Source organism: Blennius ocellaris (assembly GCF_963422515.1).
Source record: "Blennius ocellaris genome assembly, chromosome: 5".
In the NCBI taxonomy this organism is placed as follows: Eukaryota; Metazoa; Chordata; class Actinopteri; order Blenniiformes; family Blenniidae; genus Blennius; species Blennius ocellaris.
The window spans coordinates 27,389,606-27,417,596 of record NC_137654.1 but is presented as its reverse complement, the minus strand read 5'-3'; the positions used below and the strand labels follow the sequence as shown (position 1 = coordinate 27,417,596).

The 27,991-nt window shown below is 43.7% G+C and overlaps 2 protein-coding genes across 5 annotated transcripts; one reads left to right on the top strand and one right to left on the bottom strand.

The window, feature by feature from the left end:
* Window positions 1–5,626: 5,626 nt before the first annotated feature.
* On the bottom strand, window positions 5,627–12,394 carry tspy (testis specific protein Y-linked). Of its 4 annotated transcripts, none has more exons than XM_080496195.1 (8): window positions 10,770–12,394; window positions 10,602–10,679; window positions 10,401–10,512; window positions 8,814–8,968; window positions 8,124–8,200; window positions 7,805–7,989; window positions 7,528–7,575; window positions 5,627–7,286 (listed from the first exon to the last, which is right to left on the bottom strand). In XM_080496195.1, the coding sequence occupies exons 1-8, from the start codon at window positions 11,730–11,732 to the stop codon at window positions 7,231–7,233; spliced, it is 1,674 nt and encodes a 557-aa protein (XP_080352321.1). In that variant the 5' UTR covers window positions 11,733–12,394; the 3' UTR covers window positions 5,627–7,230. The 4 variants fall into 4 exon arrangements, with proteins under 4 accessions (XP_080352321.1, XP_080352322.1, XP_080352320.1 ...); XM_080496196.1 differs by having other exon boundaries at window positions 7,805–7,992; window positions 10,410–10,512; XM_080496194.1 differs by having other exon boundaries at window positions 7,805–7,992; window positions 10,770–12,393.
* A 1,684-nt stretch (window positions 12,395–14,078) lies between these two features.
* Window positions 14,079–24,847, top strand: LOC308130402 (uncharacterized protein). The gene is made up of 4 exons (XM_080496767.1): window positions 14,079–16,013; window positions 19,940–19,986; window positions 20,823–20,905; window positions 23,068–24,847. Exons 1-4 carry the CDS (start codon window positions 15,148–15,150, stop codon window positions 24,070–24,072), a joined length of 2,001 nt encoding a protein of 666 aa, XP_080352893.1. The 5' UTR covers window positions 14,079–15,147; the 3' UTR covers window positions 24,073–24,847.
* Window positions 24,848–27,991: the final 3,144 nt, after the last annotated feature.

The following is a 27,991-nucleotide window of genomic DNA, read 5'->3' as shown; positions in this document are numbered from 1 at the left end:
ATTTTCACTCAGCAAGACGTCTAAATTCAGAATCAGCCTGAATCCACACATATCCTTTGATGTATTTCCGGCCTGGGACGCGTTTCCTGTCCTCTTTCCACCCCTGACAGCTCACAAGAAACTAAAACCTGGCCCAGGCCAGACTTCTGTTTGCTACAACAATGGGAAGACTTTATTGGAAGGGGGGAGGAAAAAAAACAAAAAAAACGAATGTGTATTTTTAGAAAACAGAAAGTCCATGAATGAAGATGGGGGTGAAAATGGTTACAGACCGCGGATGGATTTTTTTTGTGTGAATGAAGGAAACAATAAAAACAAAATGTCAAAAACAAATTTACTATCAAACATGGAGGAGCCGTGTCACCATCAGTCTTCAGCGCTACGCCAGAGTCAGGTCAGTCCTAAAAGATTCCTGAGATTCCTCCGTGAACGACTCCAGTGCTCATGACAACGGTGACAAAGCAACCAGAATGGGGGGGGGGACTGGATGTAAAGGACATCCATCCCGTTAACAGAGTCTCAAGCTGGAAAATTAAACCTGCTTTTAGAGGGTCTCTCTTCATTACCGGCTTTGTGGATGGCTCTGACGTATTATGGCGCACCGAAGGCACAAAGGCGTAGGGTGAATGTGTTCAGCCCTGTAAGGACAGTAAAATAACGTAAACACATGAGGCAATGTGGTGTGTCACTGTGTAAAAGGTCACAGAGCAGGGCAGTGCCACTAAACCTCCCACGGCTTTTTTTAATTCGAACTAATTTAAGCTATAACGCACATTCTAGGGGTTTGATGTGTCGGCACCCAGAACCGGTGAGGAGTCACCTTATCTGGAGCTGGGGATCAGCCAGATGCAGGAGGCGCTGTGTTCAAATGTGTCTGGCAGGGGAGTCTTTGTTTCCCGCCCCACAGGAGGCATCCCTCCGTTTCCAGCTGAGGAAGTGAGTCAAGAGTGTGAGGCGAGTTCAGGTTTCCGTGTGCTCTAAACTTTGGCCACGGACAGCAGAACACCGACCAGCCCTCAGAGCTTTACAAGCACCCATTAACGTCATCCGTACCTTTCACTCTGCCCCCCCCCCCCTCGTCTTATCCGACCATCGTCCACACTTCACTGCTTGAGCGATGGTAAAAGCTCTTCACTCACAATTGGAACGGGGTGTTTTCGCTCTGCGTACGTGACCGTGAGGAGAAGGAAACGGGAGCAGAAGAGGGCCGTTACATCCCACATGATGGATTTTGTGCGATGCCGCCCGATGACACGGATTGGAAAACAAGCCCTGGATGTTTTTTTTTCTGATCCTCACAAAGCTCTGTCAAGTGGGCCTTGTTGTCTAATGGATAGGTGACGTGAAATGCGAGGTTGACATTCATCCCTGTAGGCCGACCCAAAACACCGGATGGATCCGAGGCCCTCAGACACATCAATCAGGGGAGTACCAGGGGCTCAGTATTGTCCGCTCGAGGAAAAACAACCCATTATTTGACAAACCGATGTTCCCTCTCATGCGGCACGTTGAGTGTTTGAACATGCCTGCGACTTGGAGGCATGTGAAGGGCATCACCAGTACAATCCGCAGCAGACGACGACGACCTGAGCGGAAATTATAGAGCAGAGAAAATAGGGGTGCGACACTCATCCCGGCCATCTTCCCCACAATTCAACCACCACATCTGTCTCATACATGTACAAGCCTTCTAATTATTATCCCACAGGTCATGAAAAAACTAAATATATATATATATATAAACATGGAATTGTGAGATAACGGAACAGGTGCTGTGTGACATCCACGAACTTCACACGCCAGTGGTTATCAAAGGAGAAGCAGGTCGGAAAACATCTTCGACACGAAGGGCGCTGACGTGGCGGCACATTCCAGCCGCAGCACGCTCACCTCGCACTCAATTGGAACCGTTTAAACGGTGAACACAGTCACAGGGATATTGTCGACGCAGCCTCCCAAGACGAAGAAGAAGAAGAAGGAGAAGAAGAAGAAGTGCCGACTGCAGTCGTCCAACATGCCACGTGTTCACCGGGCCGGCCAGCCGCCATCTGCCTTGAAGACAAGACTGGCACTCTTCCTTGTTATAAAATGCAGCTGGGAGTATGAACAGCTGTTGAAGCAGAGCTCTTTTCCAAATAACAAGGGGTGTGTATCGGGGAGGGAGGGAGGGAGCGTCGCCATACATGGAAAAGAGGATAGTGAGGATGTTTGGCGGATGAGTGAAAGTACAGTCCTTGTGTTTTAAAAGGTAGATCTGTCAACAGTCCTTCAAATAGACGTAGTAATTACCAGTTAATGGTTAAGGCTTTCTGAAGCGCAACAACCAGAAATGTTATTTGTTTTGAGTATCTATCGCTCGAGCTCCGTACCAAACCTAATGACAGACATTGTTTTGTGCTCGGAGAGTCAGTGAAACAAATGTGTCATGCTCCCGAAAAGAAGAAGAAGAAAAAAAAAAAAAGAAGTGAGAATGGAGCGCATGTGGCTCTCCGCTTGGCAGGGGAATCTGTAAAGAAAATCTGTAAGCCGGCATACGTGTATACAGAGACGCACGTTTCTTTCTTCTTCTTGCCTGAATTAAAAACTAAATTGATTTCTCTTATCGCGGTCCACACCCTCCTCTCTCTCTCTCTCTCTCTCTCTCTCTCTCTCTCTTTGCACACATCCTTGAGACACCAGACTCCAGGTGAATTTCAATGTCAAAGACACGAAGGTAACACAGGAGCTGCAATCTGCTCATTCTGTCAAGGACTGCGTGTGCGTGCGTGCGTGTGTGTGTGTGTGTGTGTGCGTGTGTGTGTGTAGGTGTGCGCGTGTGTCTACAGTATGTGCAGTGAGATTGTGGGGGTTAGGCCTATTCATCTGTCTGGTGTGATCGTGGCCGGGCCGAGGCGTGAGTGTGCACTCTGTGATCTCCCAGATAAGAGTCATCCATCTGCTGTGTGTATCTGTCAGGGCCCGGGCAGCTCCGCTTATCACTGCAACTCATCCATTTCCCTCAATCATACTCAGTCTATCCTCCACCCCCCCCTCCCTCCTCCTCCTCCTCTCATCCTCCACCGTTGTCTCCTTCTGCACAGTTCAAATGCCGTGCTTCATCTTGATTAGCTGACAAGCAGACAATCACGCACCGTGTTAAAAAGAAGAACGGGGGGGAAGAAAAAAAACAACCCTGCAGAAATAGACTTACTTTACATACAGCCTCTGCAAACATGTGTAAAGGTGCATGAAAGAATGCAGTGATTCTACAAACAAGACCGTGACCAGGTTCTCACACACACACACACACACACATACAGACGCAGGTAGTTGGTATTCAGCGGGCCCTCCCTGAACCTCTTCCATTATGTACTACAGATGAGCCTTACAGAGCAGCTCCAGCCCCTTTTGTTGTGTACTTTACTGGAGGGAACAAAAAAAAAAAAAAGACCTTTCCACCATCAATCACACAGACGAAGAATTAGCTCCTGAGTGTATTTTCATTTTTCAGCCTCGTGTAAAGTCACTCTGAGATTCCAAAGAAGTGCTGAAAGCTGAAGAGCATGAGGCGGCATGACAGGATGATTTGTGTACAGTGGCAACAGGGGCTCAACCCCGGGGGAGTGTCGTTTACATGGTGGGAATCCATTTAGGATCCCGCCACCCTACACACAACAAAGGCTTTCGCAGACAAGCCTCGAGACCACAAAGCTGCCCGACGACGGTTTTTTTTTTTTTCCTGTCCTGCAATCTGTACTTAGTTTGTCACAATCAATATTGTAGGAACCAAACCGTATCATTAATTCATGGCGATACAAACATGTTGTGCTCTGAGGTGGGGCTGGAACACAGCTCCTTCAAAGAGGAGGCGCAAACACTGCGTTTCACATGGGATCACTTCACGGGAGCATAATGTGTTTCATCATCAGTATTAATAGTATATTGCCCATCCTCGCCTGCATGCCCCGGGAGCTGCCGGGCCTACAACGGGACGGGGTTTTGTTTTGTTTTTTTCCGCTTTGTTTTTTTTTTGCTCGTGGAATATTTATAGCTGTGCATTAAAAGTGGAATCAAGGGTTTAAGTGTACCATTGCAACAGCGCTCGCTGCTCTTTTGTCTGGGCCTGTCCAAAAATGTCTTGCCCGGGGCTATTTGTAGTGCGACGTTGAAAATGTCAGTGATATCACACACAGCCGTCATATCAAAGAGCAAAAAAACAAAACATTAAAGAAACAGCTGTATGTCTTCCTGATTCACTTGATCCAACTATAAAATAATTACCTCGTCACAGTCGAACGCAAGAGAACTACTTAAACGAGTCACGTGTTCATTTATTTGGACCTCCGTGTTCGAGCTGGATTCAAGTATTTCTCTATATGGAATATATTAAAAAAATACTTAAAGAGGATCAAAGAACTTTAATAGCATAATGTTTTCAAACATGACTCAAACTTAGTACCACAATCTGACAAAGGCAGAAACAACTGATCTACACTGCCATCACGTGGCTGTATCTTATAATACAGCCCACTTCTGTGAGCTCAGCGTTCAGGAAATACATTTTTTGTAATAATTTGGTTGCAAAGTGTAAAATCACCTATTTGATTTTCGTTTATCAGACTTGCTTCAATAATATTTATCTTTTTTTTAAAATGATATACTCGTTGAAACAGTTGATTTCTCACCCATTAATTAAATTCTGAATATTTAAAAAATATATATTTATTACACATAAATTGAAATATAAAACGGCCTTATATTTTATCACGTGGTGATAAATGGATTATGGATGAGGAAAAAGACTGAAGTATGAGGACATATAAGCAGTAAAAACTGATTTCTAATAGAAAAAGTGAAATTTCATTAATGCAGACAAGCCTCCTGTTTCAGGAGTTATTCCAGGAGAACCTTGAATCTTTATCAGCCTCTATGAGGACTGAAGTCACGTGAACTAAACCCGTGTTTTTTAAACAGTCGTGACACAAACGGTACATACTAGCTTCAGATACGTCATTTCTATTTATATACTGTATAATTTAAGGCTGTAATGAGGATTATTGAAGGATCAAAATGCTTAGATATGATTACAAAGTGGAGCAGGATGGGGGGGGGGGGGGGTCTAACTGAACTCTCCTCAAGCCAGTTGGATGTTTTTAATATTTCTTTCTAAATTTCATCTGAAATAACTCCAATGTTTCATTTTCAGAAACAGAAAATGGGCATCTACAAGATTAAATAATTAATAATACAAAACTAAGAAGTTTCAAACATTTTCAAATGTACAATGACAAATGATTTTAATCAATAATTCCAATATTTTGATACCGTTGGTTTAAAAAAAAAAAAAAATTCATGTCTAAACTCTTATTTATAAAACAAAGTGATTTGAATCTTGTAATTTTTTTTTTTTTTTTTAAAGATAAAATGTGTATTTACCCTCGATGACTTAAGCTTCCAGGCATTGGTTAAAGCTTTGTGTGATACACAAAGTGTCACGCATGTTACTTGAATTTACACAAACTGGTCAGTTTAAAAAAAACCCATTTGTGTTTTGTTTTGTTTTTAAAACAAAAAGGCGTGAGGACATTAATAGTTCAAACATACTGAAATCATCAGAGGGAGCGAAATGAAACAACGGTCTATTTTTATTAGGTTGGAGTCAAAAGGTGGACATGATAGTTTTTTTTTTTTTTAAGCAAACCAAATCAACAAAAAAAACAGAGGATATCTTGTGACTACAGTGTTCTATAAAACAGCACACAAAATATAACTTTCTGAACGTTTTATGGAAAAAAATAACAAAAAAAACAAAACCCTTCCAGATTTATCATCCATGGATTAAACACGTATTGCCTTATCCAAAAGACAACGCTGAAGTATTATTTACAGGTTCATTGCTAAGAAAAGTAAGCAAATACAAATACTAGATTTATTACAGGGCACCCCATGATGGTGCTGTGAATTTAGCATTTACTGACACTGTGCACAGCAAATTATGTTTTCTACAGTCTTGTAAGTAATCATCCTGCCGTACGTTTCGTGCTCACGGGCATGCCATAATGGACGTGTAGAAAAACCAAAATAAATACAATAGTTTGAAGAAGAGAACACAAATCTGACAAACAAACAAACAAACGGACAAAAAAAACAAACAAACCCAACAAACTTAATTTTTCAGAGAACCAAGTCAAATTAAGTTAAAACATAAAGAAAAGGAAAAAAAAATACAAAAAGCACTACTTATTTATTGTCGGAGCGTTATTACAAAAGTGTAAGATTCACAGAAAAAGAAGAGCAAGTAACACAATGAGTCCAAACATCAGAGATGAATTACAGATCATTAACTGGGGGGGGGGGGGTTGAAGGCCGGCGTGGAACAAGACGTGGAATAAAGAGAGGAGGGAGAGAGAACACTATTAAAAACAAGAGCGGGTTCCTATTTACTACAGTAGAGTACACGTTTCTTTATAAACAACCAACAACGACCAGAGTGTGTAAATGTCTTCCAAAGTCAGTAAGGTTCTTGCAACACGACGACTCACCACCATGATCATCCCTGAGAACAAATTTTGGTTCAGTACTCGGTGCATCTGAAGTGTACTGTCATCAAATTTAAGATTTTTTTTTTTTCTTTTTCTTTTTTTTTTTAAGGTTCTGAAAGCAGCCCCACTTTGGAATGCCAACTAATAATAATTCTTATTATATCAATAATAACTCCTAAGGTTTATTTATTTTAAGGATGAATTTGAAATTAGAGCTTTAATACCACAAAGCGGCAGCAATTAAAATCTCACCTGCATTTGTGCAGGTTTATTTATTTTTTTATTCATTTATTTATTTAGTGTTCCCATCATACAGAAGAACACCACGCATAAGGATTAATGGACAATTTACGCCCAGGAACAAGTTAAAAAAAATAATATTTTGTTGTTATTTTTGGCAAATAGTAAATAATAGAGTACATCAGAATACACAGTACTAACTGTATAAAATGGGGGGAAATATGCTGCCTTGGCATTTTCATTACAGTTAACCCTGATTTAAATATTTTTTGTGTGTATTTTAGATATAAAAACAAAAAACAAAACAAAAAGATATTCTGTGCATAACAATGACGAACATCAGGAAGAAGAATTCCATGTTTGTTCTGCTCGTCTTCATCAACTAAACGTCCTCTTCATCTTCCTCGTCTCTGGTCCCTATGGTGACTTGACTTCTTCAGCATACGCCTCCTCCTCTTCCTCCTCCTCCTCAGGCCTCCTCCTCATCCTCTTCCTCTTCCTCCTCCTGGTCGCTGTCGTCGGAGCCTGGTCGAACAGACGTGTGCTTACAAGGAATGGTTGCAACTCCCCTTAACCCCCCCGTCCCCCCCCCCCCCCTCCTCCTCCGTTAAACCAGCCGAGTGCAGAAATCAAATGAATGGAAGTGGAGCGTGTGAATGGGAGGGCGAGGCGAGAGATTTCCCCCGACCACCCACGGCTTTTTTTGTTTTGTTTTAATAGTGATCATTGTACATTTGTAGCGCTGCTGTTGAGAGTGAGGTCTTACCGTCAATCACAATTTCTCCACCATCATCCTCCTCCTCTGGGCTCTCATCTGAGTGGGGGGGGGAGGGAGGGGGGAGATATTTCCTTTCTATTCAGTTTAGCCCGCATTACTCAGACATTTACACGTTCAGCTACGACACAACCCGATGAACTCGGTGCTCAGAGATCTATCGGCGGCAGCGGCGGCGGGAAAAATGTGGGATTTCACACACAAGAGAATCGGTTCGTAAGCGAACGTGTGGTTTGCTACGCGTGACATTTCCCATCCCTCCACCAACCTGCGCTCGGCGCTCTGTCCGCCTCCTCTTCCTCGTCATCGTCCTCCTCTTCATCCCCCTCTTCCTCCCCTCGGCTTTGGCCCTGCTCGGCCTCGCCGGCGTCGTCGCCCGGCTCGTCGTCGGAATCGGAAATCACCACGCAGTCGTCTCCGTTGCCGTTGTCGGCCGCCCTGGCCCCGGTCCCACTACTGGAGAAGGGGAGGGTAAAAAAAAAAAAAACAACAACAAATCTTTCAGGAAACTATAAAGCGGAGACGCACGGTTGTAACATTTTGTCAAAACTTGCAGTTGAAAAGCGACGAAGCCACGCTCGTCTTACCTGCCGTTCTCCCTCGGCTCCCACAGAGGAGTGAGGTAGTATCTGAGCGGGTCTCTGTACAGGTCGTCCTTCAGGATCTAAACACAAAATGTTGTTTTGAGTTTAATTAAAGTCGGCTTTGTTGTCAATAGGATTTCAAAGCACAATGCAGATTCTTGCCCACACCGAAGAACATGATCTCAATGTTGCTTTGATAATGATAAAACAACAGGAACACTATCAAATTAAACTCACATGTTGCAGCGCTACAAGATATTAAAAGATAGTCTGAAAAGAGTTTGGATTAAAACGTCTAATCCTTTGCACTTTATGCTCAAGACTTGGTTTTGATGACCTCACAGCTTTAAGGAGAAGTGAAATGTCTGAGTCATTGGGATGATTTCCTGACTTGTAGAAAAAAAAAAAAGAAGTGTGCATGTCTTAATAACTTTAGGTAACATTTGAAATAAGCACAGCTCTGCAAACTTTCATTCGGGAAGTAAAAACTTGCCAAAACACACCATGCACACTGTGATGGGGATTAATTGCGTAAATGGACACGAGACATTCTCTATAATAACAATTCTCTGTAATAACACCCTACTGCCACAGAGACGAAGGTTTGTGGCTTAAAAAAAACAACAACAACAAATCAAACTGGATCTTCCTGTTCGACGAACTCACAGACCATCGTCACGCGGTCGTCTGTACCTGCGCTACGTCGTCTTGTCCCGGGTTGCTGTGGTCACCGAACCAGTTGAAGAACGTCTCGTAGACGCCCCGTGACGACTTCCTGGGTTCGCTGAGGGCCGTCAGATTGTGTCCACGATGCCACAGGATGGGGTTGGAGAAAGACATCGGAGAGCCTGAAATCGACCAGCATCACATTTTGATCCAGAATTTTTTTTTTTTTTTTTTACAGGAAACAGGTTGATTCAAACTTTGCCGAGTCATGAAAATGCTTCCTTGAAGTTGATGCCAGTTATATAAACTAAGGCCTGTTTACATGTACATGTGTAATCGGATTGACATCGTTCCGTTACAGCTGCGCAAATAGGGAAAAAAAACTTGACATGTAGAAGAAGGTCAAAAACAATTATCAGATTTTTTTTTATGGTTGTGTATACGGCCCCATTTCCTTAGGGTTAAAAACACTTTAAGGCGCAGTATGTAAGTATGTACAGTATGTATAATAATACAAACATAAAAAGCAGTATGCAATCACTGCAACGTCTCATCTGCCATCAGCCCAACTCACAGTTTGTTTTGTTTATATAAAAATGGTTTCACAAGGACGTGTCGACACTTCCTGTCTTGCTGTATTAAGGAGAGGTTTAAGCGAATCCCGACATCATTTTAGAGGTTTTATAACACAGGACAAGCTCGGGCTTGATGCCGACTTGGATAACAAGACAGACTATTAAATGTTTGAACGTGTTGATTGTCACACTGTGGTGTATGACCCCCCTCTAGTGGTGCGAGGAACAATAAGGGTTTCAATCAAAATCAAAGCTCTGAAAATATATAAAACTTGCAATTAGATATGCTACTCATTTCATCAATTCTAATTTTGAGTGAAAAGAATTGTGCTCGTCCTTGTGTTTTAGTTTGCTGTATTCATGAACAATAAAGAAGTTTTGCACTTTGTTTTGAAAAGTTTATGTGCATGTTGTAATGCTCTGTTACAGTGTGGCAGGAAACAGGGTAATGACTACATCTCATATTAGGATTAAACATGTCTGTAAACTGTCCATATCAATTTGGGTAATCTTCCACTCTTTCACGGTCAGATTAGACATAGTCGTGGTACTTAAGAGCTCAACACTTTCTCATGTGATGCCGACGCTGTAAAATGTTTGAAATGACCTCCGTTTTAAACAAGAATACCTATTTAGCCAATAGAGTGCTTCTATTGTCAGCGTTATCTGGTTCATGTTCAGTTATGTTGAAAACTCAAAAAGTCTCTCGACACAGTTGTAAAGTTTTGCACTTTGCTTTAGTCGTGAGAAGTTTGACCCTCCACCCTTTTTGCTCTTGGGAAAACTTTGTATGCGTCATGTCACATCATTTCTCCTGGTTAATCCATCTATTTTAGGTTTGAAATAGCTGAAATTATGACACCACCAAAGCCTGGTAACACAAAAACCCCAAAACAAGCAACAGATTTTTAAATGCAAGTAGAAAAAGTAGTCAGGCAAACACTCTTGTAATGTACTATTCTTTAAAATGTCTCCCTGTATCTTACGAGATCCTACATCTAGTTATCAGCCATGTCCCCAGTGCTCCATTTCTTTTTACCTCCCATACCAAGGTGCAGCTCCTTCATGATGATGTTGTTCTGGAAGTACGGGTTTCGTCTGAAGTGGAAGCGAATCCTATAGCCCAGTTTGTTGTTCTTGAAAGACTCGATCTGGGAAAGAAATGAAAGAAAAGCTCGGTTACTTCTGCCAGGTGGGTGTGAAAAACAAATCTACACGAAAGCTTGGAAAGGCCTTTCACCTCGAGATCTGTCATGTAACTAAGAGCATCTTCGTCAGTCTCGTCGATGTGAGCTGAGAGATGAGGGTGGTTCAACAGCTGCAACGTCAAAGTTAAGGAATAAACGGTTATAGTTTGACATAAACGAACCCTGGAAGGACAAAGTGACACTTTTCATCCAAAGGATACCGCAGTCACCCAGAAGCCCGGGATGGTTTTTGTGATCGAGCTCCTCTGATCCAGATGTGGACGTCGCTGGCGGCTGATCTTCAGCTCCAGCCGCTGGTGAAGCCGGGCACTTTTCTTCTCCAGAGCCTCCAGCCTCATCTGTACTTGTGCTAACAGGGCCACCGACTGCCTCATCTCCGGGGCCATTTTTACAGAGACGATGGCACACTCCCCATCGTCATTGTCCTCGTTGTCCGATGGGAAAGAAGAGCTCGGTGTGGAAGACGATCCAGACACGGACTCGTCGCCTTCATCTGCTTCGGGCATCTCATCTGCATCCTCCCGGTCGGTGCTGTGCACAGATGTGGAGCTGTCTGCAGCTGCAGCCTGCGTTTTGGACCCCACTCTTGCAGACTGGTGGCCCCCACGCTGCTTGAATTTGCTCCCCTGCTTGCCATGCTTCGCCTTCTCGGATGAACAAGGAGTCTCTTGGCTGTCTTCTCCATCACCCCCGGTCAGACTGGCGAGTGCTTCGGCAGCTGCGATGGCTGCAGAGTCGGACTGGTCCAGAGGAGTCGGGGGAACCCGCTGCTCCGGGCCCGCTGCCTTCTCCTTTGCACCGGCAGATTTCTGTGCATGCGAGGACTGCGGTTTGTCCGTGTCGCCGGCATCAGGCCCGCCGGCGGCGCTGGAGCTGTTGACCGGTTGAGCGCTGCTGCCGTCGGCGCTTTCCGAACCACGACCCGCCGGTGCAGCGGCGGCGGCGGGGGTCGCCTGGTCGCCGTCCTTCGCCCGGCCCTCGCGTGCAGCCGCCTCTTTACTCTCGGCTTCGCTGTTTTTGCTAATGTCCCCCGTCTCATTCGACTCGCCACTCACTTTTGCGGACTTGGCCGGGACCGTGCAGTCCTCATCCCGCTCGGCTGGCGAGCAGCGTTTCCTCGATGCGGAGTCAGCGGACTGTTTGCGGTCCGTCAGCTCACTCATGCTAGCCAGCGAGCTAACGCGCCACGGCAGCCCCGCGAGCTCTGGTCGAATGGGATCGAGACGCAAATCGTCTGCGTCGGTTGCACTGGCTCAAAAAAAACAAACAAACCTCGATGCTCGCATCGAAGCGCAACCTACATTCTCGGTGAAGCCACAGCAGGAAGCAACTCTCGTGTTTCAGCCGAGGCCTTGCGGAACGAATTAGCACGCTCGATGCTACCGCTAAGCTAGCCTCCGTTACCGAGTCCTGGTGTCCTCGTGGCGACGCGCGCGTCGCATTGCATTGAATAGAATCCTGATGATGAAGGCGCAGCTCCAAATGGCCAAATATCCCGGTGCTTCACCGCCGCTGGGCAACAATACGCGTTGTTTATGCTAGTTTTTTAAGGCTTGCATTATCCGTTAGCCTACTATCCGCGCAGCGACGTGATAGAAAAACAATGCGCTGATTGGCTGCGGCACGCCGCGCTAAAACGTCTCCGCCAATCAGCGGCAAGGGTGTGTTTGCACGATGACGTCCTGCGGCGGCGGCTGGATGCGGCGTCGTGAGATGTCAGTGTAAACACAACTAATACTGTTCACAACACTTTTTAACGGACTCGATTAACCCTTTACTCGCTTGTGTTGTTGGGGTTTAATTATTTCTTAGAATGCCACAGGCCAGATGTTGGTTTGACTCCAGCTGCCGTGTTTATTTTAAATGTAATATGCAAAACCAATAAAAATCAGTTTTTGTTGTTGTTGTTTTTTTACTTTTGATTCGTGCACCACCAAACATGCACAGTTGTGTGGTGCTTAGTCATTTTGCCTCACAATTAGGGTATTTATTAGTCTGATTGAGTCACTTTCTGTGCAGAGTTTACATGTTTTACATCTTTTTAGTTCTATTATAGCACATTTCAGGGTAACTACTGACTATAATTTGCTCCAAGGTGCCAATATGAATGTGAACAACTGTCCTTTTATATGTATTTGCCTTGTGTTATACATGTAACCGTCCCACTGTGTACCTTGTTCATGGCCTGATGACTTAAGACTACCAGATGCTTAATCCACATCACTTGAAATTAGAGACCCAACCTGACACGAGGTATAAGGTCAAATGAAATGCAACCCGATTTTAGATGTCATTGGGCTTCATTCGGTAGCAGAAGCAAAAGGTAAATGCCTGAAACATCTTGTGCTATCTGCTTTCAATCAGAAACCTCACACGTGTCCTTTTGGCAACAAGACATATTTAAGGGAATCTACAATTTTCTGAGATGACAAACATTCATAGTGAAACAAGTGACCCAGAACATAAAACATGTTTGAATTTTAAATTACATTTTTAAACAACTACCTCTTTTACACTCTTAATAGTGGCCCCTGCCTCCATCCCTCTATGTAAATGGGCAAAATAGTATTAGACACCTTAAAATATGTTGCATTCCAGCTCACTACTTCACAAAATCATTTTAAGCTGAAATTAATATTTGTAGCTAATCTCCAGGAAAACTGAACATGATTACATTTGTGAAATCAGAATTCATGGCGGAGTGATGTGATGTACTGCATCACATTAGATTGATTAAAATGTTCCTAATAGAGTTCTCAGAGTGTTTTCTTTGTCGCGTATTTGAACAAAGGACCACCAAGCACACACACAGTGATGTAATGGCTTGTGCTTTCGGCTCACAGTTATCTGTGTTTCAGTTCCAGTCCAGGACCTTTTTATGGCGTTTGCATTTTCTCCCATTGTCTGGGGTTTGACTGGGTTTCCTTCCTCAGTCTCAAACATGCAGTTCAGGTCATCCGTTCATTGGAAATTAACCTTCGGTGTGATTGTTGAAGTGTGCAATCGTCTGTCTGTTTAATGTGTAACCTGCCTTCACTTATATATAACTAGTTAGCTGGGCTTGGCTTGTCCTTGTTAGATAAAGTGGTGTAGAAGATGGATGGGTGGATGATACGACCAAACATGCATTGTATGAGAATCATGTATACAGAAAGAAGTAAAAAAAGACCATACAGCAAATTGAGTCTAGAAGAAATTCTCCATTTTGGAAAATACAGACTTGTATATTTATATTTTAACTGCATTTTTACCAGGGGTTGAAATAGCAAATTGCATATATTTGTGTTACTAAAAATGTATTCGTATTTTGAACATTTGTTTTTAATAAAATAAGTTTAGGAACTCCTTTTTAAAACACTGAGCCTGCTCAGAATGAGAATTTGTCAACTTTTTCATCCACACTTTGTAGCCAATATGCTTTTATTCCATAAAATTGTTTTTTTAAATCCACATGTGCAAATTGCCACACCATACTTTTCCATGTACGGAAATTTATCTAAGGGTACCATTTTTATTGCTCCTCAGAAATGTGTTAGGGAAGAAAACGGAAATGAGTAATTAATCACAGATGGCTCCAGACTGCAGGCTTCACCTGCAGGAATTGGCTGAGGCGACAAGTTAATTATCTGCAGGAAGTGAACTGTGGCAAGTTTTACCACTTTTCTGCTTGAGCGGGTTAATATAAATAACAGAAAGCAACGGTGATTTCTATCTAATCGTTATACTACATCTAGAATAGCCCCCTTGGAGAGGGAAGACCCTATAAAATCCCACATATTCTAAAATGTTTATGTTGGGAACAGTTTTACTGGAGTGTTCTTTTAAATAAGGCATCGTTGAAGGCTACAGCTGAAATACCGTGTAATACAATGACATCTGCTCACACACAGGAAGGTGCTGGATGACTAAACTTTCACCAGGGCGCTATAATCGAACTGCAGTCACAGTAAACAAATATGACCTATAATAAAATAAAATAAAAAAGAAGCCTGTGATAAATAGGCTGCCAGCAGAGGTGCTGGAGTCTCTCCCAGGAAGGAGGAAGAAAAGAAACCAAAACAAACATGTACTTGATTATACTTTCAGTTTCGATAGATTACCCAAGTTATATGTTGTTGTTTTTTTCTTTTTCATACATCATGGCAATTAGTTGAAGTGAAAATAATTGCATCTCCTGTCCCAGCAGCAGTGGGCGTTCGGCCAGCACGAACCAAACAAACGTGTCGAGGGGGAGGCGCAGGATTATACCAAGTCAAACAAACTCAGCTGGGTGCACGGTAGGTCAGCGCTAAAATTAGACGCTGCTGCTTCTTCCGCCACAGCGGCCAAGCTGCGATGCATAAAGTCATGTAAAACCAGGGGGGGATACACATATCACAAGGGCTGGCAGCGGAGGCGAGCCTCCCCGTGGCTGACATTTAACGCCGCGCGCTGTCTTGAGGAGAGGAGCTCCGTGCGTAACGCGGGGACGCAGCCGCTGGATGAACATTGCGCGCAGCATGAGTGTTTGGTGGTGAGCTTCTTTTGGAGACGCCATATGCACGCGCCGCAGCGCACGGCTCCGTTTGTGCAAAGAAAATGTCCTTTCTAACCATCCCGGGCCAAGAGGGCCTCTTTCGCACGATCAGAACCGGCAAGTCGGACGAGGAAGCGGAGGGCAGGTCACCGGTGGAGAACGACGAGGATGACGACGACGACGAGGACGAGGATGACACCGAGGACGTGCGCCTCATCCCTCGGTGCTCGCCGGTGCCCAGGAGGAGAGGCCAGTCCATCGCCGACGAGAACGCAGAGTACATCCGGATCCACCTGGGCATCGCGGCCGGGAAGAAGGTGCTGTTTGCCGACACAACAGGTGGGGACCTGGTGGATGTGAAGGAATTTGTAGCCTTCGACTCGGACGACGACGAAGAGACGAGCGCCAGGTGGGAGGAAGAGGAGGCGAAGTACAGGAAGCCCGAGCGCGAGCCGACCTACACCGTGGTCCCGGAGTTCCGTGCGCCCGGCGGCGGCGCCCTGCTGCAGGCGGTGCAGGCTGGCAAGGTGGAGGTCGAGCAGATGTCCGCGGTGGAGAGCGAGCCGCTGGCAGTGAGTGGGTTAATACGGGTCCTAAACGTCTCCTTCCACAAATCAGTTTACATCAGATCCACCATGGACGGCTGGGTGACTTACTTTGACCACCCAGCAGAGTACGTCCAGGGATCCCACGACGGGAGCACCGACCAGTTCTCCTTCAAGCTGTCCTTCGCGCCACCGTATGTCACGCACGGCTCTCGCATTGAGTTTGTGGTCCGCTACGAAACCTCCGACGGCGACTACTGGGCCAATAACTCCTCTATGAATTACGTGGTAACTCTGCTCCTGTCCTATGAAGATGACACAGCTCAGACTAAAGTGGACACGCAGCACATAAGGGGCATCCTGAAACCTCCCAAAACGTACAGGTACATCACAACCTCCAACACTTGCCTTGTGTGTGCAGTGTGTTTTCTGTCTCACAAATATTTATTAATTCACCGGTAACTATAGAAAGACTGTGGTCAAACTCAAGCCGACACAATGCAAACTGTTTGTACATAAATGGACTTTCGGATGCTCTGATCTGGCTCCAAACTAGGTGGTAAAATGAATTGCAACCCGATGCCACCATGGTCACGGGTGAAGTGAGTGACACTGATCATTTCTTTAGCATGACAGCTGTTGGTGGGCGGGATGTATTATTCATAAGGTAAATACTTTGCCTTTAAAGTTCACCCACGAATAAGGTTTGAGCAGAAGGTTAGAAGAGTCTACACTATTGCATTGTGGCGAAAGAGCTCCCATCAATAGTGGTTAACTTGATACATGTGGCCCAAAAGAGACTTCACCATCCAATTTACAACGGGACTTAAAGGATCTCCTGTTAAGTCTCCTGTTAACGTCTTGGTACCAGATGTGACAGCACACCTGCAGCTGCCTCCTGTCCTCCATACCTCAGTGGAATAAGGCAGCTCTGGAAGACAAAGATGGGGGAGGAGGGGGGGGGGGGTACACATGATCAGGGAGGAGGCTGAAATGTAAAGGCTTATGGGGGAGTCAGGGCGGTCTCATTATGGGGATAAGTTTCACATTGAACTCATAGAAGACAGAGATAGATGTAACTGAGCTACAGGAGCGGCGCAGCAGCAGCCACAGAGCTATACTTGCCTGCTTCATTCTCTGTGAGGTTTTGTGTCTGAAATAACGATTTGGCTTCATTCAGCAATTCTGCCCGGATACTGCAGTGGATGCAGCAGGAACTCCAGTCTGAGGTGTTCCTGAGCAAAGTTGCACCGCCTGTGGCGTGATTGAGACACGAGGGGGAGAGTAAAGAGCTGGTTGGTTCGGTGTAGGTTTTCGACGACTGCCTCCCCTCTGCACAATCTGTTGTGGGCAGCTTCTGCAGCGAGATATAGGACAGGTCTTTTTTGGAGAGAGTGCACGCCCCACGCAGAATGCCAATCACCCAGTGGTGTGTGAGACGATCAAAATAGGCAAAAGGGCAGGTGTCATTTTCAGCCCCGTCGTTTCCACCCACCCCCCCCCCCCCTCCCCACACACACACACTAAAATCTAACTCTGACCTTTCCGATCACGGTCACAAGGGAGGCAAAAGTAATTTCAAAGAAATAAATTGGCTTCTGTCCCTTGTGTAATTAGAGCGACGGCACACGGGCCACTTTGCATTCTTCTGTACTCTATTAAAGTCGACTAATCCCCCGATTTATCATAACATCACCATGAAAGTGTGCGATGAGTCTCACAATGCTCTGTAATGGAGAGAGGAGATAGTGAGCAAAGGTCCCCGAGCTTGACGGGCTCTATAAAAGGAGTAAAACCAGGCATTTAGCGGTGCGGTTGTCATGTAGGCCTTCGCTGCCGCAGCTGTTTGGATGCAGGAAAAGGGGGCAGGCAGGTGGGCAGTCTGGATGGATGAGTCACTGATTGCAAATGAGAAGTTTGAAGAGCAGCGAGTGTACGAGTGTCTCCATAACAGCCATTACAGATTGATTGGGTGCTTTTTAACATATAAATAAGACAGCCAGTGGGTGGAAAGGTAATCACAGCACGAAGGCAAGTCTAGACACTAAATTGTATTTAACGTCTCTTTATATTAATGACACGCAAGGCAGTTTGCGCTGATTAGGTTTTGTTAAAACATGGTCACACCAGGTAAATGTAAATATAACAGAGTAAAGTGGTGCAGTCACTATTAAATGTACTGAAATCAAGCACAGCTGTCTTATTTCAATGCAGTATAGGCTCATCACTAGAAACCACTTCATTCTGGATCCTTTTCAGTGTTTTACATATCAATTTGCTCATGCTGGAGTTATTTATTGTTCTCTGGACCATATTGAGAGTAAGGCTAAGTTAAGTTCAGAATAAAATAGAAATTACGGTATTGATTGATATTAAGTAAGAGTAAGTTTGGAGAATAACATGCATCTGAGCTGATTAGCACACTCATATCCACTCATACAGACAGTCTGGGAATCGCCACGAAACCTGAAATGCATGTTTTTGGGCGTCATCTAAAGGGAGAACTTGTAACACTTGTCTCTTTGTGATGTGAGAGTGCATGCAGCCCTGCAGAATAGCTTATTTTATCTGCATCTCTATTAAACCTAAAGCCTGCGTTGTACAAACACGTCTGCACACACCCTCATCTCTATCTAGTCAGACGAGAGTTTTGTTTTTTCGTGGGGAGTGTGTCCTGTCTTGCGAGGATGACGGAGCACTTTGATGTGAACGCAGCCAACAGGAAAAATATTTTTCTCTGCATGATCTTTTTTTTTTTTAATTCTCAGGCAGAAATTAAGATACAATTATTAATTTCATATATTAAATTTCACACAAGTGCAGTGGCACGTTATTGAAATCATAGACCAGAAATGTAACCGTAACAGTTGTACACTATCTATAAAGACTTTGCGTGTTTTGCGACAACAGCTGTTCGCAATAATACCTCACAATGGGGAAAAACACGAGGAATTCTCCAACCAAGGAATTCTAGCTGCTTTGAGACATCTCCAACACGTCTACACTGGAGCCTTAGTGTTTTTAATTATTACTGTCAATACCGCACTGTGCGGGTGACGACAAAGTTAAAATGTCTCATGCAGTGACCAGGCTGTGCTTTCCAAAGGCTTTCGCATCACCGAGTGCAAACATCTGTGTCAAAACGTCAGTGGGTTTATAATTCTGCGCCTCTGATATGAAGGTGGAAGTGCACGAAGCACGAGCCGCACAAATAGCTTCAGTAGCTCTTGTCACATGCTAATCACGCCTCTTGACCTTTACTTCCTTTGGCATCCTTCACGGGACTCTCGGCAAAGTTGCGTAATCCCCCTTTCGACATACGTCCCCCCCCCCCCCACTGTGATTCATCATCATTTTAAAGCTCCTGTCATTCATGTCACAGGGGCTTTTATCATGCAACCAGGAAGGGTGTTTACAATAGTGATCTTACTCCAGTAATTAATTTCTCCATTGTTATGTTTTATACTTAAAAACGTTCCATTAGAAAATATGAAACTGCTGCTTGCTTACATTGTGCCTCCATTTAGCCTTGGTCAAAAAAATCTGGCTTTGGTAATTTGCCACCTCGCCTTTAACAAACGATCAAGTGAAACGGGTCATTGCTGAGGCTTTTGCTTTTAAAAGACAAGCCTGACGATACGGCCTGTGCAGCATTTGCAATAGCAACAGTAATTGTTGCCGTTATTATTAAAAAATGAATAAATAAAAAGGAGAAAGAGTGATGTTTGATTAAAAGCGACTCGCTCGGCACATCAGCAGCTGAACAGCAATGGCGATTAATAGGTGTGATTATCCAAAACAGGTGGTGACCCATACCGCAAATGTTTCTTTCCCCCTTATAATTTCCACCTTTTTAACTCGCAAATTCATTCAGTTTTAGCTGAAAACGGTGTGGCCAGACTTCTTTTCACAGATAAATAAACCACTGCGTCGGTCAGGCCGGCTCAAATTTGGCTTTTAAAGCACAAAATGAGATGAAAACACCAAAACTGTCGGGAGAACTAAAAGATGAGGCAATAAATTCACCCTCCTGCCGTTCAGCCTCGGCTCACTTTACCGTCTTTCTTTAAAAGGCCTCACCTCGCAAACCTCCCCACGGTTCATTCAGATCGGCGCTGTTTACTCGCCGTGCATTTTCAACGCGTGTTATGGAGCCTCGGTTGTCACGGTGTTGGTATCGGTACATATGGTCACTTCCTTTTTGTGTGTAGAAGTGTGCAGTCGTGTTGTGCATTATTTGGTGTGTACTATTAAGTGGTTTTGTCTTGATGTTCCCTCTTAACTCAAAATGTCTTTGACTTTCTTTCAGCATGCATTTTGACACAGATTCAGAGGAAGAGCCAGAACTGGAAAAAGGTATAAAATAAACGCTTTTTGTACAAAATCCCCACGGTCGTATAATTTTACCACCTGAACAAAAAAAGCCCTAATGTAATATTAATATAATGGGCCCTTATACGCGGTGTTAAGATGTGTAGTTGATGAGTTCAGTTGAAGGGCGCCCAGGAGATTTAGTTGTACACATTTATAAAGTTCAAGGACTTGCTGGAGAGGCAGATTAAATCCACGACGGCTCGATATGGTGGGACAGATTCTAATTTATGTCATCGGCTTAAACTCCCAATAGTGCGGTTACCATAATCCCACGTAATTACCATTTGCAGTAGATGCCCACAATTCCAGTTTTTTTTTTAGATTACTGCAATGGTAATTTGATTGAATCACGTTAATTCAACCAACCAACCAACCATCCAACACAAGATTTAGTTAATAAAGAAAGGAGATAAACTGATACCTGCACAATAAAGGATCTCAGGTTTACCATTTTTTTTCCATTTGTGTCATGAACATGAGGAAACATGAAGGCAACAAGTTAAAAGAATACTATATATTTTTAAGTATGTAATGTATATCATACAATCTGAAGTGTGCATCATCTACCAACTCCAGTTTGTCTTCTCCAAGTAAACTCCGATTAAGCTGCTGTTTTATTGACACACAAGTCAATAAAACCACCAAATAAAAGATGCTCAAACACAAGTTGCATAAATCACAGAGACATCAAAAGTATACATTTTCAGGTGGTTTTATATTATTTACATGGGAACAAAATGCTATCTGTATTTTCTTTTTCCCCTTTCAAACTAATCAGCATTTCACTGCTTATTTTCCCCCCATTGTAACGTTTTCAGAACAAGCCGAGCGCTCCAGCCAGACAATGATCCGGCCAAAGGCTGTGTGTCCAGTCATCGTACAGCCAGAGATCGACGTCGAGGTGAGAGTAAATCCTCAGCGACTCTATAGCCTGGTGAACCTTTTTGTTCTGTAGAAAACTCAAAATGGTGCTTCATGAGTTGGATCGCGCTGCCGTGAATTTAAACGGCAACTGATGATGCACATCGAGAAAATTCCCCATTGGGTTCGGCTCAAATCGAAATCTGCATGCGGCCGTTGACGTGGCAACAGGTGAGCAGGCCCGGCGCTCCTTCCTCCTCCACCGTCCCGCGAGTCGCGGACCCGAGAAACGTGACTAAAATGTTCCTGTTCGACTTTTAAAAGCTTGTCATCATTGGCCTGGTTGTTTATATTGTTCACAGCTCATTGAAGCTTCGGCAACAACTTAGGTAACGTCTCGCTTCTCCACGCTGTAGCACGAGTACTGTATGTGACGTACTTCCTCTGTCAGCATCTCGTTGTGTTCACCTCATAACGCATGCTGGTCAAGTTTGTGCACTTCAAGTCACAATGTCCTTTTCTTTCTTTTTTTTTTAAAGTAATTCTGAACACTAATATATTTCACACCATGTGGAGTCTCGTCTGATGTCTTGTATGTTCTCATTTTTTTAGGGGGGATTTAAGTTTAAAACTCTGTGGCTGCTATGTTTATGCTGTATTTTTGTGAAAATGTTACTGAGACTCATTTCAGATTGCGCAGTGTTGCGATCACAGTGTAGAAAGTTTAAAAAAACTGTTACATTGAAGTAAATCTGTTGCTATCTTGGAGGACAAAATCAACTTTTCTGTAAATCTCCCCATTTGTGTTCGTCAGAAAGTCAGAAATCAAAAGTGCATTTGCGAAAAAAGTTGAACAACCTTTTAAATGTCGGATTTACATAAATTAATAAACTAGTGTTTGTAATTGCAGCACTCCCTGCCACTGTAAAGAGGCCAGAATGTAGTTACGATTGAAAGATTTAATTTTATTTACAGACATGGCCTTAATGAATCAAAGGTCATGACCGATAATCAACACGTGTCTGGTGGTGATAACTTTTTTTTTTTTTTTTTTTTAAAGCACTACATTCTCTGCTACAGTCTGGCGCCTTGTTTTCTTTCTCCAGGCGTCTTGCAATTAGGATAATGAGTATTATCACATCGAGGTTGCATCTGCTCGATGCAGCGCCTCAGACGACCCAGAGTCTGTCTCATACGATGCTTTACGTCTTAACTTGACGATTTCACTGATACATGAATGCATCTGTCAGGTAAAGTATTAATATTAAATGTGAATATAATTCAGAGGCAAACGTCTCTGCCTGTACCCATATTTCTAAGTGAATGGCTTGCTGAGTGTTTACTCTGCACTAAAGTTTGGTTCACAAAAAGCTTCCTGGAAAACATTGCGTTGCCACAGAGTTGTTGTTTTTTTTTTTTTTTTTTATTGATTTGCCAGAAAAGATTCTTTTGAGTCAAGCAAAAGAAGAAAAATAGTTTCTATAAACAAAAAAAAAAGTTATATGCACAGTTAATTAATGCTTGTTAAACTGGTTTTCCTCTAGAAATATAACGTATAGAACACTGTTTTCTTATCTACCCGTCTTCTCCTAACACCGACACGCTCAGTCTTGAAATCGTTTGTGTTTTACGTTGTCTTGCTCTTGCATTTGTTCTTCCGAGTGCAGTTTTTCTTTTCTGCCTTTTCGTTTTACGTTATAATGTCTTCATCTCGATATGACCTTGGGCGATCGTGACAGCCGCCTCATAAGAGCCTCTTTGCTACTTTATTGGCTCTTTTCCTTTCTTGAATAAAATCAAATGAAAATTACTTTTTCTTTTAGTGAGGGGGGGCATTGGTAATACTGCTCAGTTGATTGGGTGCAAATTAGTTCATTGGGTGAACTTGAAGATAAGATGTCATCAGCTCGTGTGTTCTCTCATTTAAATAAATCTTTAGTCTTTACCCTATGGTCGTCATGACATTGGAAACCTGAATATATTGACATTTGCTGTCCGTCTCGTCATAACTGCTCATGTTTTGTTTGCATTCCCACAGAGTTATGTCAGCATGTGGTCTATTTTTTTATTTTTTTTTATAGAAAAGCATTCGTATGCACCGAAATGCTTTCGATCCCTCTGTGTGCGACACAAATCTTTCCACCCTGTTTGCCTTTACACTCTCCTCGCTGTCACTGTTGTCTCGCTGCTTTACTTCGACAGATTACAGCTCGCCCACCCGGTCCTCCCGTCCCGCCCAACCAAGAGCCTCCATCTGCCGACGGCACGCCGTCCGCTCACACTGCACTCCCAGGTGAACGACCTCCCCGTGCGCCTTCCGAAACGACGCCTCAGTCCAGTCCATCCTCTGTACTCCGTGCCAGTGAATCATCGCAGCCAAATAAGTCACAGCCTTTACCCAGACTCCACCGTGAATTAGGGAACCAAACGTCAGAGCAGCACATAGACGATAGTCCCGCCGTGCCGCCGGACGCCTCGACGACGACGACGACTCCTCCGCCGGACGCCTCGACGACAACGACTCCTCTTCCACAACTGGAGCCCACGACTCGCTCGGACGACTGGCGGCCGGACAGTGACGAGATCCCTCCCCCGGAAGACTCTGCCGCCTTTCTTCTTGCCTCCAAGAATCTGTGGTCAACGGCCGGAGAGGTGGGATCAACTGAGAAATCGGTCGGTCGGTCCGGCCTTGAGCCCGTCCCGTCCCGCATCTCGACTGGAGGCCGTGAGCAGTCGGTCGCAGTGGCGCCGGGAAGACGATCGGAAGAAATATCGGAGAGTCCCACCGAGTCTGCAGCGCCTCGTGGAGGCAGCACGCCGACACTGCCTAGCCCCAGTCTCACGGCGGAGGCGGAGGCGGAGGCGCCCGAGGGAGCGGAAGACGAGGCTCCGCCGTCACCGGAGCTCACGGGAACCCCCCCGGCGAGCGCAGGCGTCGCAGAGGTGAGCCCAAGCTTCGCTCCCGGGTCCGCCTCGCCCCGGGAGGAAGAGAAGGAAAACACTCCCCGCGCTTCCGACGGCACTTTAATAGAGGCTGCGCCAAACGCACGGTCCGACGCCTCCGAGGCCCAGCCCGAGCACGACGTCAGCAGGGACCTGATGCCAACTGCCGTCTTCATGAGTGGCGTCGTGTCTCTCTCGGTAGTGTTGCAGGAACCCAGCGCCCTCTTCTTCATCGGACTGCTTCTGGTTTTGCACCGTTTGTGATTCTGCCCCCAAAAGGTTTCTCCTGCTCCGTTTCCCAGTTAAGTGCCTTGTCATGATTCCAGAAGAAGCCATCGAGTTAAACAGCACACGAGTCTCCCATAGAACATTATTTTTACGCGAAATAAGAGAGTATTTACGAAAGGCAATGCTGTAAGGCATTTAGGAAATTAGCCGTTTGCCACTGAATAGTAATCTCCCCATTTCTACACCAACACATGTCATGAAAGACGTCTTGTAAGTGGTCTATTATTGCCTCGTCTTGTGTAATTGATGTCTGTGGTGTTCTATTCTGACTGCTTCAGTCAGTCCTACATAGCACTCGTGACTGTAAGTAGCTAAGACTGTCATGAGTTTAAGCTTTTGTGAATTCCACGTGTTTTATGTCTTGAATGCAATACAACTGTAGTGGGAAAATAAAGAGATTCATTCTTACTGATGTTTACAAAATACTAAACATGGCAATGTGTAGCATTTTGCCTTAATACTTAATGAAGATACGATTGACATTGTTGCTGCTTAAAGGACAAAACGAGTTGAACAAAATTCAATAAATAGTATTTATTAGCGATCACCCGCTGCGTTAACTAGTAGTGCACCTTTCATTTGATCCGTCTTCCTGTTACTACTTGTGGTAAACCCATGTTGTTGTTGCACAACACAGAACTTTTGTAACACTAGTCTGACAACCTCACAGCCGGGCCGCAGCACTGTACGACATGTTTGAAGTGATGAAAGTTTTTGCAGGGTATTGCCATTAAACCACGGTGGTGTGCTCCGTAAAGCCTTCGTGTCTCTTGTGTTCTTCTGCCTCCTTTCATCCACTCCGCGATAGAATCGCGCGTGCGACAGTTTTATGCGGCGTAATGACACAGAGCAGAGGATTTTTTAACATTTTTTTATTATTTATTTTTCAGGCTCCGACGCACCTTTTTAAAATAACATCAGAGGCCTCGGTGCCTCCGTCACTGGGGGTGGTGTTCAAGCTTTGCTTGAAGTGGAAATACAGAGTGTAACATGAGCAGCGGATAGCAGGCAAAGGTCACACATTGCATTGAAGTCAGGGTGTCTTGCAGTGCACACAGGCCATTGTAAGATGAGCTCAGTGTTTGAAACCTCCCAAGAAATGTCGAACGATGAATGACGACATGTTGCAAGAGATTTCTAATCAAACTTGCAATAGATTTGATGTTTGGTGTGTAAAAAAAAAAAAAAACCCCAACAAAACTTGGTGTTCTCTTGATTAATGTTATCCTAACTTTATCAAACTCATCATTCATCTTCCGGTGTTGGGCATACTCTATTATATATACACGTCTTCTGTGTTTGGCCTTAAAGCTGAATTATTACTCGGAGCAACACTTGCACTTCATAGACTTCTGCAGGGAAAATGGTGGGAGTGATTCATTTGTGTGATGGTCACATAGCCTCTGCGTGGAGCGTATTAAAAAATTTAAGCAGACTTAAAACTGACCCAAGGAGGATAATCAGTGTGAATTTTATAACAGGGGCGCTCACTTTGAAATAATTACTGCCTTTTTTAGCAACAATCTACACCACGGAAAGGCCCCGGTAAGTGGTGATTTCAAAAGGGATTCTGTGAGTGTTGTGACATTATTACCAGACGGCAGTTAAAAGGAGTAAGTACTGTACGTCTTGCTTCTGTGAATTGTGTATTACTACTCGGAGGGGCCGCTGATGCGTTTCAACAGTTTATTCATAGCGAGAGACGGTTGAGTGTGAGCTTTTACTTAAATTAATCCATGGTAAAAATCCCGGAAGACGATACCCTCCTTCAGCGTGTCATCGTACTCAAAAAGGCTCGTAAGTGTTTGCCGGCTTTATCTGATCCATCGCTGCTGTCATTTTCTCACAACTCCCATTTCCAATTGCCAACACCTTTATTCTTGGATTTTTCTATTAACCTGTTTGTGAGATTAAGGAATTTAATTTGTCATTTAGACTACTTTTTGATTTAAATGAATCGGAAGGGGGGGATAAAAAGCGTCTGTCACTGTCGCACTCGCCTGTAAGTCACCAGACAAAAAGGTAAGTGAGGCTCCACAGCTGTTTTGAAGAATATTAAAGAATGTTCCTCCTGTAACCGAGCTCCTTATGAATCAGCTCAGACTAAAGTGAGCTGCAAGCGGTGCAAAGTGGCACTAGATTGACAATTCCAGTTCGCCTTTTGCAGAGATAGGAAGACGAAGTGCAATTACAGAGATTAAATTGTACTTCATTACAAATGAAAATGTTTGTGGTCCTCTCAGAAATGATTAAGTGTTGGTTACTGTATCTGCATTCATAATCAATTTCACTATCAGGCCTTTAATTCAATTTGCCTCAATAGAAATATACAGTATTACTGTGCCCAGTCTACTTTTAAAGTCTGTCTTTCAGCAAAAAAAAAAAAAAGATTACACTTGACAGAGTGGTAGAGAGATAGATATTGTCTCTGTTAATAGGATAATGTAGTTGTTTTGGATCAGAGTTTGAATATGAACTCAAATAACTTGTGATCTTAAAAGTAGCAAAAGTAAAGCAAAAGTTGGTTAGATAATGATTAGATTGAAAAAAAAAGCTCCTAAAGGTATACCAAAACATTAACTTGAAGACACTAATGTGAGTATCTTACACTCTTGATTGGTGGCAAATAAAAGCTGTAGCTGAATACCAATAAATTCATGCATTTTGTGTTTTAACGGCTGAATCTAAATGCTAAAGGAGTCGGCCTCACGGTGTTCATTTCACACCTGGAAAGAGAAAGTTCACGTCTCTCTTAAATCTCTCAAGTGAATAAATGTGGCGAACACATACGTAGCTGAGGATTCTAGGAGGTTGTATTACACATTTTCCACTGGTGAACCTTTCTCAGCTACACAGTCGAGACGCTGAATGCAGGCAAATGTGAGACGAGATATTAATTGCTGGGTTAAAAGTTGATGCGAGTATTAAGGCTAATTTCCTTTAGTTTACTGACTCAGCAGTTAGGAAGCTAAACTTGAGACCAAACTTGTCATTTTAGGGGCTGCAGTATTTACTCGCTAGAGTAAACCTCTATCAATTTTGAAAAGTAGGTCCTGCTCATGTTCTAGGGTTACAGAAAAAAAAAAGATGTTTCTTTTTCCCAAACAGGTTTTTATGTCAACATAAATGTGACTGTCTTTGTTTAAAAATCAAGACTTTTCTTTCAGTAGCAACATTGATTAAAATATGTATTTTAAAAAGAAATATCAATCTTGTTTGCTCAAATACTCTGGGATGGAAACACCTTTATGCTAAACTTATCAATACATCCTGTCAGTAATTAACTATAATAATGGTTGTTAGTAGCAACAATATATAATGATAAAGCCTAATATCTGTAAAAAAGCTGGGGACACTTTGTACTCTTGACTTAAAATGACAAATAAAAGCAGCTCAGTTCAACATTGTCGCCTCAACTTTAAAGCGTTAAAGTAACAAGTTGTGTTTTCAATTTTGACTCGGCACCCCCTAGTGGCCCCACAGGAAAACTACCACATTTTCATTTTTAAACAAGCATTGTTCTCAAAACGTTGCTGTCAAAGTGCAAAACTTTTCTGAAACTAAAACGCAAAAACGTGCATTATGGTTTGTTTTCCTTTCTTTCCTTGTGTCTGTCAATGGACTGGCGATAAAGCCTGTATTATACTTTCCACATGAACGTAATGCGTAGAAATGACACGCGGAATCCACACGAGAGAATGTGTGGCTTTTATGCTCCCAAACTGCAGGGGCAGTGTATCACAGGCACACATCTACATTACTAAACTAAAGTAGAAGATAGGGTAGTTGGCTTATCCTATAAATTGGAGGAGGCTAAAATAGCCAGTATGAAAAAGTGACTCCGAGTGCCGTTGACGTGTAAATAGACAGGTTTTTGCTGTTACACTCATTTTCT

Coding starts and splice junctions, on each gene's coding strand:
- tspy (XM_080496194.1), bottom strand. CDS start 11,732: ATGAGTGAGCTGACGGACCGCAAACAGTCCGCTGACTCCGCATCGAGG. Junction 10,513..10,601: donor GTTACATGACAGATCTCGAG/GTGAAAGGCCTT, acceptor TTTCTTTCCCAG/ATCGAGTCTTTCAAGAACAA. Junction 8,969..10,400: donor GCTGCACCTTGGTATGGGAG/GTAAAAAGAAAT, acceptor GGTCGATTTCAG/GCTCTCCGATGTCTTTCTCC.
- LOC308130402 (XM_080496767.1), top strand. CDS start 15,148: ATGTCCTTTCTAACCATCCCGGGCCAAGAGGGCCTCTTTCGCACGATC. Junction 16,014..19,939: donor AAACCTCCCAAAACGTACAG/GTACATCACAAC, acceptor ACTTTCTTTCAG/CATGCATTTTGACACAGATT. Junction 19,987..20,822: donor AGAGCCAGAACTGGAAAAAG/GTATAAAATAAA, acceptor TAACGTTTTCAG/AACAAGCCGAGCGCTCCAGC.